Source organism: Sinocyclocheilus rhinocerous, unplaced genomic scaffold (assembly GCF_001515625.1).
Source record: "Sinocyclocheilus rhinocerous isolate Xijiao unplaced genomic scaffold, SAMN03320098_v1.1 scaffold662, whole genome shotgun sequence".
NCBI lineage: Eukaryota > Metazoa > Chordata > Actinopteri > Cypriniformes > Cyprinidae > Sinocyclocheilus > Sinocyclocheilus rhinocerous.
Window position 1 is genome coordinate 714219 of NW_015639782.1, and position 13114 is coordinate 727332.

Consider the following 13114-nt stretch of genomic DNA (forward strand, 5'->3'; position numbering starts at 1 on the left):
TCTCCAGAATATCTACTCGATTACAATCATAATAATTTGTTACTGAATTAATCCACATATTTGAACAAATCGACTGAGCTAATGATTCAGAGAGCCATTCATAAAGACAGTCACTTGCTTATTTCTGAATGAATCAGTCATTTGATCAAATCGGTAGAATGAATGACTGAATGACTCAGTCATTAAGACATTAAGATTTTTAAAGTGTCTTTTTTTCACATTTCATATTTCAATATTTAATTAAAACCCACTAATGGCTATTTAAATCCCATTCATCTTATAGCATTATTTATGCAATTCTAATTGTAGTGTAAATGCACCTCTGAAAAGTGTATATACAGTATGTATGTATGTATCTATCTATCTATCTATGTAACACAGCTACATTTTACTTGGCTCAATGTATTGTGTGATTGACTTTTTTATCTTTGAAGGATACATTTGCTACCTTAGATTTAGGCTAATTCAAGAAATGCTAGAAGGAACCATAATTTTCTTCATTTGCATATGATTTGCATAACAGTCTTTGTTGAGTATGCAGCACAAAGAATGCCGGATTTGGCTATGGTGCCTTAAAATGGGCTCACTAGATTTTGGAACAGATCTTTTGATACCACTGGTTAATATTTATTTATTTATTTTTAAGAAAGCATGCATTGATGAATAATGAATAATTCACTGTATTACTCTTTCTTCTCACAATTTTAGCCAGTGTTGTCAAACCAGAGTCAGTGAGTGTAACGGAGTGGCGTACAGCAGTGAAGGCAGGCCTCCAGGGGCCGGAGCCAATGCGATTCATGTTTGGGTCTAAATAAGTTGATTGAGTTTGCTGGTGACAATGTATAGTGCCGAAGGACTTGGTAATGTTGTTAGAGAATTAGTGCCCCATGATGAATTGTGCGACAGAGCGGCTCTGACAGCCATATCCATGGTGGTTTACTCTTAGCTGTGCAGTTTATACTCATTTAAACACCAAGGACTTTTCACTTTTGTTTAAGGCATTTATTCCGGCCCCTTGCGTGACAGCCCAGCTCACTGTTGAATGGTTAAAAATCCCTGTATGTTTGGATGAAACTTCAGCGTTGCTCGAGCTAATCAGTTTGCGGAGTTCTCCGCCTGCATGCTGGGTTTCTTAGCATTGCATTTTTGGGATATTGAAGGGTCCTGTATTTCCACAGGGTTGCAGAGGAAGCCAGATTGGAGGAGAGCCAAATTCTCCTTGTCAGAGTCAGCGAGCGGCACTCCACTGAGCGTTCCCTATAACAGAGCAATAACAGCAGACAGGACAAATCCAGCAATGAATACAACTGTGTTTCTGACTCAATAAAGACACAGAAGAGACAGCGCTGGATTTGAGCCTGTAGGGCTGAAGATATTAAACACGCAGAGCACTTTTTAATGTGTTGGCTTGAGCTGCCATCATTCAGTGAAGGGGATTATTGATCCTGGCTGCCATTTCTTTCCTCAGTCACTTCATAAAGAATCGGATGACTGGGGAGGGACCGCTGGGTGTGGCATCCTCCTTCTCTTTTCTCCATTACTTTACCTCCTGATGCCATCGATCTCCAGGCTGGACTCCTCTCCAGAGAGCTGCCGGAGCATCTCACTGGGCTAGGCTAGCTGTTATTACAAACCTCTTCCTTTATAAATGTGCAGTTCCTCTCTAAATTATGTCTGGAATGACCGTCTGACCAATTTGTACCAAGCTCTAACCAAAGGAACACAAAAGAAGAAAAGAGATGATTGATTATTTGAACATCACAAGGATTGTTAGCTGAACAAACATAGTGGTATCGATGATTGGGAGGGAGAACCTTCTATGAAAGACAAAACATTTTCAGTTTCAATATCAAAACAGTTCTGCTGTTCATGCAATGGGAAAATGATATAGAATTAGTCACAGTTCCTGTATTTCCTGTGCAGCCTTATTTTCTATTCTCATGCCACACACAATGTTCTATGTATGTTTTTCTTTTCTCTATTAGTGGAATGACAAACAGAACATGTTGTGCCTTTAAAGCTAAGATAATTTTGTCTAACAGTTCAAAAGCAAAGTATTTATCTTGTCAACTAGGCTACAACTTTCATTTAAATTCAAAACTTACTCAATGCTAAGGTTACGTAGTGCATAAATCTTGTTTACGTTCTTTTATTGACTTCTACCATAAAAAAAGCAACTCTTCATAAATAATTGGTACACACACACACGCATATATATATATATATAGAGAAGCGCCAGGCGCGAGTCAAACGAGCGCGGAAATGGTGCTGTAGGCTACTCAGGCTGTAGCCTTTATCAATTCATATCAAAGCGCGAAAGAAACAAAGTGCTTGCAATGTCGTGGTCAGTTAAGTCATGAAGGCGATTAAAGCTGCCTTACTAACTGTGCATGCACGTATTAGGCTACATGAGTCACATTTAAGAACTCTGAAATGGATTTTAAAACTGTCCTGGAGCAGCCCAACACTATCTCCCTCATCTTAACACACCCGATTCAACTCGTCAGCTCATTAATAGAGGCTTTAAGACCTGAAGTGGGTCAGAAAAGGTAAAGAGAGTTGAGAGAAAATATGATGCGTGTCAGATCCGTGTCATGTTCAGCAGTGGCAGCAAACAGCACCCAAAATAACCTATTAACCAGCTGCTGTGATGTCTGTTCAAAGAACAAAAGAAAAAAAGAGGAAATCAATAACTTTTATAGCTTTAAGGATTCATCTATATTTCATTTAGAATTTAGTGTTTGATAACTTTATTCAATTTCTGCATATTTCCTACTTGGGCACAGGTAGCTAAATATGACATTGGTTATAATGGGTTTTTGTGAAGATTGTTTAAAGTTCACTTAAATTAGAAGTTATTTTATTAAAGTCTAATAAATATTAAAATTGATAGCTCTCAATTATACTATAATGTCTATAGTCAATGGTTAAATATTAGAGGGGGGGGATTTTATAGCGAAGGACTCTCATTCGTCCATGTCCTCTACTGGAGCAGTGGGCTGCACCCTCACCTTCATCATTTCACCATCCTGTTTCTAATAAATGTGCAAGTCGTGTTGGTTTGTGAACCCAGGAGCTTGTGCTCATCAAGGTCACTCCATAGCCATGTTGACGGCAGCTTGTGGGTGGAAAAAGACAATAAAAAAGACAACTTTTCTTCAGAGACAAAAGCAATGTGGAAGTAACCTTAAAAATGATTTGAAGTTTTTTCTTTCTTTCTTCTTATCAATAACTCTTGGATCAGCTGTCTCTAACCTGTGTAAGTTATCAGTGGCAATTTTGGGAAACTGATTTATTTATTTTGATCAATTTATTATTACTGCATAGTTCGTCAAAACAAAGAAAAAGTGGCTGGCTGCACTACTAGCTAATTAAAAAAAAGTATTTAATTAAATTTAAGCTATTTAAATTATGTAATGATGTAATAAATGTTTAAATATTTATCAGATTGATTATTCATTCATTCATTCAGGTATATTTATCAGGAGCAAAAACAATGAGGAGCTTAATCTGGTTTTTATCTATTCTTTATCTCAGTATTAAATTGGATTAATGTAAACACGGATACAATGACATTGGTTATAATGGGTTTTTGTGAAGATTGTTTAAAGTTCACTTAAATTAGAAGTTATTTTATTAAAGTCTAATAAATATTAAAATTGATAGCTCTCAATTATACTATACATATGTTGAATGGCTATAGTCAATGGATAATATTAGGAAAAAAAATGTATAGAGGCATCAGTAGTATTGGTGTCAGTGATACTGGCCTTCACTCATAAAAAAAAAAGATGCCATTAAACAAATATTAAAAATATACTGTCTTTATGTTGTTTCTACATTAATTTGAAGATTACAAGTGAAATTATTGCAATATAAAAGCATTTTTTAAAAGTTTAATGTTAGGTGGGATTAATCGCGATTAAGTTTAAGTTATCAGTGGCAATTTTGGGAAACTGATTTATTTATTTTGATCAATTTATTATTACTGCATAGTTCGTCAAAACAAAGAAAAAGTGGCTGGCTGCACTACTAGCTAATTAAAAAAAAGTATTTAATTAAATTTAAGCTATTTAAATTATGTAATGATGTAATAAATGTTTAAATATTTATCAGATTGATTATTCATTCATTCATTCAGGTATATTTATCAGGAGCAAAAACAATGAGGAGCTTAATCTGGTTTTTATCTATTCTTTATCTCAGTATTAAATTGGATTAATGTAAACACGGATACATTTACACTAAATAAAACCAGAGAAATACTCAACACAATTGTTGGAGAACTGCAGCATTTAACTACAAAGATACTCAGGGCCTCTGTGAATTTTAAACTGGTTCATTTACAGCTGTCTGAAAGAAATGATTCACTATAATGAATCCAAACTCTGCACAGCTTAGACATAGAGTATTTGATTATTGTATCAGCCTACAAAGCCACAAAGCTGTTATCTTAAAAAAAAAAAACCCAATGTAGCATTGTTTGCCTTCTACATGGAACTGAAAGGAGTTTTGTGAGTTAATTGACAACTAATAGATCCCCAAAATCTAAAATTATAATAAATAATTTAAAAATAAAATCTAAATAAAATGCTTAAATAGCATAATATTGCAGACCATTAACTGATGCCAGAGAACCGTAAACATGTACAAATTTTAAATTATCGAAATTTTAACTTAATATCTCAGGAAGCACTTAAAGTAAATATTTTGGGTTGAGTGGGTTTGGCTTACAAAAAAGTTTAGGAATCCCTGTCCTAAGCAAAAAGTAGCTTGTTGCTGTAAACTACTGTCTCACTGCTGAAAAAATGTAGTTAATTTACTAGTATTGCTGCTGTTAGTTACTTCCCAATGCTGATCAGTGGCATACAATATTAGTTCTTCTCTGTCAATGTTGCCAACACTGGGTGAATGGGACTCTATCCTCTAGGTAGCCACTGCACTCTTCATCTCAGCATATTCAACACCCATTACAAATTCCAATTATTACTCTCTAAGCCATACAGATCTCGAAAGCTTCTGCATCCTGTGCTGTGATTTGCTCTGTTGCCCCTTATGGGTGTCTCCGTGGGAGCCATAACAGTAGTAAATTATTACCCAACTTTTTTTCAAAACATGCTGACTACAACAACATGCATCTAATTGAGAACTTACTCGCTAATAATGACTTATCATACTCTGCTCAGCACAGTGCTGATGCAGGCAGGCTCATTTAGCAAGCCAGTGTTTACCACTTAATGAAGTCTGAAAATGTCAGATGGAGAGAGAGAGAGATAGGACAAAGGGTTGCATATGGATTTGGCCATTGAAATCCTCTCACTGCAGTGCCCCCTGAGTATTTATTTATTTATTGTTACAACCTTCATTTACACATTTGCTTAATGGGCAGTTCAGTGAAAGTATATAGTAGTGCTGTTTTTATTTATGTTTTTGCCAGGTCAGTAGGTTAAGTGTGTATCATAGCCATTCCATGGTGATGAAAGAGGTAATGTAATGCATCACTCTCCTGCTATTCTCCTGCTAAAGCAGGAGTAGCAGGCCTGTTGTTGCTTTGCCACGACCTCCACTGTAATCTGTCAGTCAGCCTAACTGTGGCTGATTTCATTTCATTTTCTTTTATAGGTCATTTTCCCCTAGACTGTTGTCTTTCTGTCCTCAAAATATATACTGTCTGTCTTCAGTAGGTGGTGCTGAGGTTGATGTATTTAGGTAATCTTCTGGATTTCTTCTTCATGTATCTCTCTCACTGCATAAAACTATTTACATTTGACCACATGAAGGCCAGATCAAAGATCTCAATATTACCTATGGTGTCCCACAGGGGTCAGTTCTTGGCACCATTCTGTTCCTCAACTACATGCTCTCACTAATTGAGATCATAAACAAAAGAAGCATAATGTTTCACAGCTATGCTGATGATAAACAGCTTTATTTTAAAACTACCCCCTGCTTTCACAGCACTAAAAAAAACATTGCCTTTATATAATCTGCCTGTTTGCAGCCATAATCATAATGTTTTAACCCGTTTTAAGTACTCTTATCTACTTCTCTTCTCTGAGATTGCCTAATGCAATGAAAAGAACTATACTAATTGAAATGATTATTAGTGATGAGGTAATAGTGAAGATAAGATTGATATATGCGTTGAGTTGGGCCTGTATATGCTAGATATAAATACCCTGATAACTGAAGCTCTATGTATGTTTTCAGTCCTTTCTTTGCCTACTGTACAGTGATGGTAGCTATTTTTCTGTTGGGGTGACAGATGAATGGAGGTATGGGTGCTCTAATTGTTTCTTGTGAGGGGGGCTGTCTGGATGGGCTGTCTATTCCCCCTTAGAGGGAACCTCCACTTTTCTTTTCTCTGTGCACAACTAACCAAGAGCTGTTTGCTTATTCGCACAGCCAACCCGTCTTCCCTTTTCATATCATGCATTAAAAGGGGCATCCTCCCTTTGTTTTCTACCCATCCAGACCTCTCTTTCATATTCTCCTCTAATTTCTTCACTGTTTCTTCTTGAATAACCCTTCGCCTGACCCTTCACCTTCATCTGCAAAATTACTTTACCATTCTGAGCTGCAGTATTGGGGTATAACTAAAATGTAATAAAAGTAACAATAATACTAACATACTACTAATACTGGCATTATTTTTAATTGGATCATTTCAAAACCAATTTCAGTCATTTCATTAAAAAAACCCTTATCAATTCAGTTGAGTCAATGAGACATTTTCCATTATGCTGCTGTTCATCTCTTAATTTTATTTATTTATTTATCAATCAATCAGTGCTTCTTTCTGTATGTTACGTCATTAGATGGCGAAGTGACTATTTGAACTGTCATTGAACATTTATTTAAAATATTTGTTCAAAATCTCTGATTCATTTAAGAAAGAAAAATATTATGAATGAGTCATTGAATCATTCATTCAAGTAATTCGTTCAAAAATGCTGAATCATTCAGTAATGAAGCAAGCGACTGCCTTTATGAGCAATTCATTGAATCATTCACTCAACCAATTCATTCAAAAACACTGAATCATTCAGGAACCAAACTTAACATGTTTAGAACTAGCAACGACAGATCTTGAATTCATAGCATGTGTGGCTCCATACACAATGTATTTGGGATATTGTTTTTTTTTTGTTTGCTTATTTACATATTTGTCTGCCTAACTGGTTGTATTATTTGTGATTGGTATATCATATATCGGCACTCGGTGTGTGCTATTATTCATTCATTCATTCGTTTGTTTGTTTGTTTTTGTATTTATTTATTTCCCCTGAAATGGGTAACTGTTACAGCCGGCTCTTAGGCTGCAACAAAGAGGAGTCCAGACACAGCAATGCTTAACAAAACATTTATTTTAACACAACAAAACTAACATAACTGTAACATAAATGAAGGAACGAGTCAGAGCCGGGCGGGACACTCAGCACCACGCAAACCATCGAGCTCCATGCCGGAGGCGATCTCCTCACCACGCGCCATACCAGGCACATTTAACTCCGAGTCCAAACAAGTGTCAGGTGTACGAGCCACACCCCCTCCAAGCGGCACCTAAAACACACACACACACACACACGCGCGCGTACGCACAGCCTAAGCTGGAACGTCACAGTAACAATTTCAAATTAGATTCTCTGTCACTGCTGGGTTGCGTCATGAGCCGGGTGATGACATTGACTGCAATAAATGGAGAGGTTGATCCAAGAATGGTTTTGGTTCAATTATTAGCTTTGTTCAGTCCAGGGTTTGCATGGATGCCACAGTCAGAGTCCAGGCCACCTCAAACGCTCAACTCCATTAATAATACAGTTTCAGCAGGGTCTCGGCCCCCACCGCCTGCATAACAAGATGTGCCTTAAGTAATGTTCTCATCTGCTGGAAATAACACAACTAATAGTGAGATGCAACAAGGCCCTGCCGCTCCTATTATCAATATGTGGCAGGAAGCGAGAGAGGCTCCGCAGCAGATGCAAATTAGAAAGGGAGAGAAACTTGTCACTGCTGTTGAAATCATTCTAATCTTTTTACCGAGGTGAGACCACAGGAGAGCACAACAACATGCAGGCCTGTGGCGTATACTGTAGTCACACCCTGTACGTTTGTGAGAAATTATCCTGTTTAAAACATGTGATGCAGCTATAGAAAACCACTTACCTGGGTAGTGCTTTACGCCTCAGTGCTTTAATGCATTGTGTTTGTGCATTTTTATCTATGCATAATTTTTGTTTTCTTTTACATTTATCTTGTTGTCCATTGTTTTCCATTTTTCCCATGATGCCTCTGAAGCATACCTTGATGATGATTTTGATGAATTCGATGACCCCTTTGGAGATATTCCATTCAGTAAGTTGCCATTGAACCTCAACCCCTGTGAATATGTCCAAATTGAATTCAATTTCCTGATCCTCAAGCAATATATTTTGTTACGTTTTATGTATTTGTGCGTTTTAGTTCGTGTGCTTGTAAAATAGACGGTCATTTCCTGTGTAGCCTCTATTAACCTGATCCACCTGCTCCTGTTTATTGTGCCCAAGTTAACTGGCCACCTATCAGAGGTTTTCCGGCCATCATATGACAATGTCCTCTGTTATTTGTTCATCATTGGCCTTGCCACTAGCAATATTGAATTTCTAACCATTTTATTTAATATTTCTCAACTTGCTTTCCACGGATGCAACCAAAAAGGGATCAGGGCACTCTTTCCTGGACTTCAGAAAGGTACATGCTGAACTAAACCTGTAGCTGTTGGTGAAATTAGTGTGAGATAAGTTTGATGTGGTTGTTAGTATTCAAAAGCAGTAGATTTCTTTGCATCACGGGACACTATTTCACCACTTAACTTTGCCATTTTTTAATTTGGTTTCCTGTATTTGAAGAAGATTTCCCCACAGACGCGTTTTGCCTTTAGATCCAAGCCTTATTTGCATTGTCTTGAAGCATGGATTAATCGGAAATGCTTTCTTATTGAATTTTAAAGTTTTCATTTGTGGCCAATTATGCAGTGAAAGCAGACCGCATTCTATTTGGCTTTCTCTCACTCTGAGATAGTCTCCGTGATCCCAGAACAGCCTGCTGATGTGTATTAACATGACTAATCATCTCTCTGATCATCAGAATAAACTCGCAGAACCGTGGTTTCCCAAAGGGAACGAGATGCTTTGTCGGAAACGCTATGGAAATGCCTCTGCGTGACCGCATACTGAAGCACGTGTGAAATCAGTCCAATAGAATAGCAAAACATCACAGGCAGGTGACGTAGAGTCCAGGAAGCTATAAAAGCGAAAATGGCGTCAGCTTCTGATAGGTTGAAGCAAGTGCTTACAGGGATGCAGGAAGTATGGCAGGCGACGGAGCATCTCGTTCCCTTCAGGGAACCATGGTTACATATGTAACCTAGGGACGTTCCCCTTCAGGAACTCAATCTGCGTCGGAAACGCTATGGGAACGAGAATACCAACTCCGCCATACTGAAAAATGGCTGTCTAGTGTGAAGACTGCATGCACAGTCTCTAAAGTCTAAAGTCACAGTCTCTAAAGCCTAGAGTAGTTCCCAAATCTAGGATATAAAACCTGGCAAAAGTGAGCGGGGTAGACCAACCCGCAGCCTCACAAATGTTGTGCATATAGACACCAGATAAGAGTGCCTTTGAGGCCGCCATACTCCTAGTAGAGTGGGCCCTGACCCCCAAAGGTGACGGGAGGTCAGAGGACTCATAGGCGAGGGAGATATCCTCAACTATCCATCTGCTTAATGTCTGTTTGGTCGCTGAAGTGCCTCTCTTGGGCGGACCAAAGCAAACAAAAATTTGCTCAGACTTTCTCCACGGCAGCTCTGTGGACGTGTGTGTCCAGTGCTCGCACACTAAATTAAGCTTCTCCTGGTCTGGCTCCCAGAAGGGAGGTGGACAGAATGCCTGAAGCACTACCGGCCGCGGAATCTGAGTAGGCATCTTTGGCTCAAAACCAGGCCTCGGGTGCAAAAAAGCTTTGACTATCCCAGGTGCAAATCCAGACATGATGGGGCCTCTGAAAGGGCCTGAAGATCACCAACCCTCTTAAGAAAGGAAATGGCAAGAGGAAGCACTGTCTTAAATGTTAAAAACTTCTCAGAAACCTCCTGTAGAGATTCAAAGCGAGCCTTACTAAGCCCCTCCAAGACCAAGGCCAGATCCCATGCCGGGACTTTAGTGCGTAGAGCAGGCCTCAGCCTCAAAGCACCATGGAGGAAACTGGTTACGAGCGGGTTTCTTCCTAATGATAAACCCTCCAAAAAGATGTGGTAAGCAGATATGGCTGCCACGTATACCTTTAGGGTGGAAGAAGTCAACCCTGCAGAGAATCGTTCTTGCAGGAACTCCAGCACTGAACCAACCAGGCAGTTAACTGGGTCCAGCTGATGATCTCCACACCATAAAGTAAAAAGCTTCCACTTCAAGGCGTACAGTTTCCTCGTGGAGGGAGCACTGGAGTGAAGGATGTTCTCAACAACCTCAGTTGAGGGCCAGAATCTATGAGATGTGCCCCGACCCATAGTTTCCATAGGCCACACTCATAGTTTCCATAACTCCAGGTGGAGATGAACGATCCTGCCGCCCCACTTGAGTTAGAAGGTCCCACCTGATGGGAATCGCCCAAGGGGAGTCGTCGAGAAGGGGTACAAGGTCAGAGAACCATACTAACCATACTAACAATAGAGAGATCCCATCCTGGAAGCAGAGCAATCGGGGGAAATGCGTACAGACAAAGCCTTGGCCACGCATGGACCTTGAGACAGGAAACAAGGCTTCTTCCACATGGCTAAGGCACAAAGGCATTGCCGCGTGACCTTGATCAAGTAAAATGAGTTGCCCCTCGGGGTAAACCCTTTGGTCTTGAGCCACCACTGCAAGGGTCTCATGTACAGCAGGCCAAAAGTAATGGCATTGGACGCAGCTGCCATCAGACCCACTAGTCTCGGAAACTATTTTACAGTGAGTGTCTGGCCTAATCCTTCAGGGATAATGCTGCTTCCGGGGACAGATAGCTGACCAGCATCTGTTCAACCCATGGCATAATCCCATTGCCGTTGTCTTTCAGCCCCAAAATGTTGGAGTACATTGATACATTGGGGCTGAAAAGACAAGCTGAATACAGCCTTTCCCATGATCTAGACACCTCAGTGTGAAGATCAGGGAAGAAGGGAAGGCTCCGGCGTGGAGGAGGTGACTTGGAGTCAGGAAATGCTCATCCAGTTTACTTTTAAGACGAACGTCCTGCTGCTAAGCTGGCCACTCTATCTTTAGCCTATCAACAGCGCGAGTCACCACCTCCAGCAGCTCCTCATACTGAACAGACTGAGGTGACGAGTCCTCAGTCTCACTTTGTTCCTTGCTTGCCACATCAACCTCCTCAGAGGAAGAGAGGCAAAGCATAGTGCCTTCCCTCCAGGGGAAGAATACGCAGTGCGGGCTTCCGAACCCAGAGAGGGAGCAGTGGATCTAACAGGTGAAGGCAGAGAAAAGGCCACGCCCATCTCCAACCACTCTGCCAGATCCATTTGCGATCCCCACAATCTCAATCGCCACTGTGACTCAGCAAAAGCGGGACCAGAACTGCGAGGACCGCGAGTCCGATCACTTTCCTCAAAAAGTGCCACATGGGAGTGGAGCGTTCGCAGCTGCTCAAAATGTACACAATCAGCACCCTCATGATCCGATCCCAAACAAACAATGCACAGATCATGTGTATCCCCACCCGTAATGAAACGCTGGCAGGGAGGAACACATGAACTGAAATGCTGCTTGTCACTCGTCATATCTATGAACTGAATTTGTGCACTGGCACAACACACACACTTCCAACAGACTATGTTTTTAACAGACACATCACAGAGCGCTTGCTGAAGAGCAGAAGCTGACGCTGTTTTCACCGGATGCGCTTTTATACTTCCTGGTCTCTATGTCACCCGCCTGTGACATTTTGCTATTCTGTTGGACTGATTTCTCACGTGCTTCTGTACGCGGTCACACAGAGGCGTTCCCGTAGCCAGTGGCGTGCATGAGGGGGTGGGGGGGGTTGGTGGGCTCGAGTTACATTTTCGATGCAACTGACATTCTCCTGTGGATAATGGATCAACCCCTTCCTCGAACTCGACATCTAAATTCAAATATAAAATGCAGACATTGTATGATAAGGAAAATAAAAGAGCCATCAGACAGTGCCATGCAGATTCATATGAGGAAGAGGTGAGATTTCATCAGTCACAAACAATCATTGTGCCACCAAAATGGAAAGGAGCAGTTCAGAGGTGACCTTGTAAATACAAAGCTTATTGGCTGCCATGTGGAGTTGCAAATGAGAGGATTTGAAATAGCATTTCTTCTCTCTCTGTTTGTGGTATTAAGAAAAAAAAGAGAGGGAAATTGACATGCACCACACACGCACACTCGGAGATCCGCTCGTAATGACCCTGATGGTCGATCAGGACTTAGAAGAACAGAAGACAAGACCCCACGCAATCAGTGCTGCTTACTGGGTCTGATTGATTTGCTTGTTTCTGTGTTGTCAGTCTTTTCCTCCATTGTGGCAGATTGTGTCTCCAGGAAAGTGTAGGACTTTTCCCCCCATCCATTATGAACTCTATTAATCATTACTCTTTAACAGACTCTGTAACCAATTAGTTTCAATGTTTGGCAAAAACAGGATTTTCAGTCCATTTATCATGAGCATTGTATAATTATTAAAACAATTACCTTCTCGGCAGAATGCGCCGTTGCAGTTTTCCATCATGGGACGTGAAGGGCCCACATCTCCCGGTCCTCCATTCTAAATGGTTTTGCTGTGACAGCTTAATTTGTGTATTGCATTTTGATTGTAAGGTGGCAAACGACAATAGTGAGTACTTGTTTAGCCTTGGGCCCTTTAATGCATCTGAGTTATTTTCTCCTGTTAACTTTTTTTTTTTTTTTGCAGTTTTCTTGAGGTAGGGGATGGTAAATACTATAGCTATTGCAAGTGGATGCAATGATAAGACAATGGAATAGTAATCTATGGTTGACTTGGTGGTGATGGGACACTAGGCTAGCAAATTATGGTAAACTACACAAAAAGTCTTCAACATCTT

The 13114-nt window shown here is 40.2% G+C and overlaps 1 protein-coding gene across 1 annotated transcript in view; it reads left to right on the plus strand.

Moving 5' to 3' along the window:
• Positions 1–13114, plus strand: part of LOC107752041 (teneurin-2-like) — a 219766-nt gene that overhangs the window by 84600 nt on the left and 122052 nt on the right. The window contains exons 5-6 of the mRNA XM_016567891.1: positions 8299–8355; positions 8698–8730. Coding sequence (XP_016423377.1) covers positions 8299–8355; positions 8698–8730 — 90 coding nt within the window. The remainder of the gene's footprint in view (positions 1–8298; positions 8356–8697; positions 8731–13114) is intronic.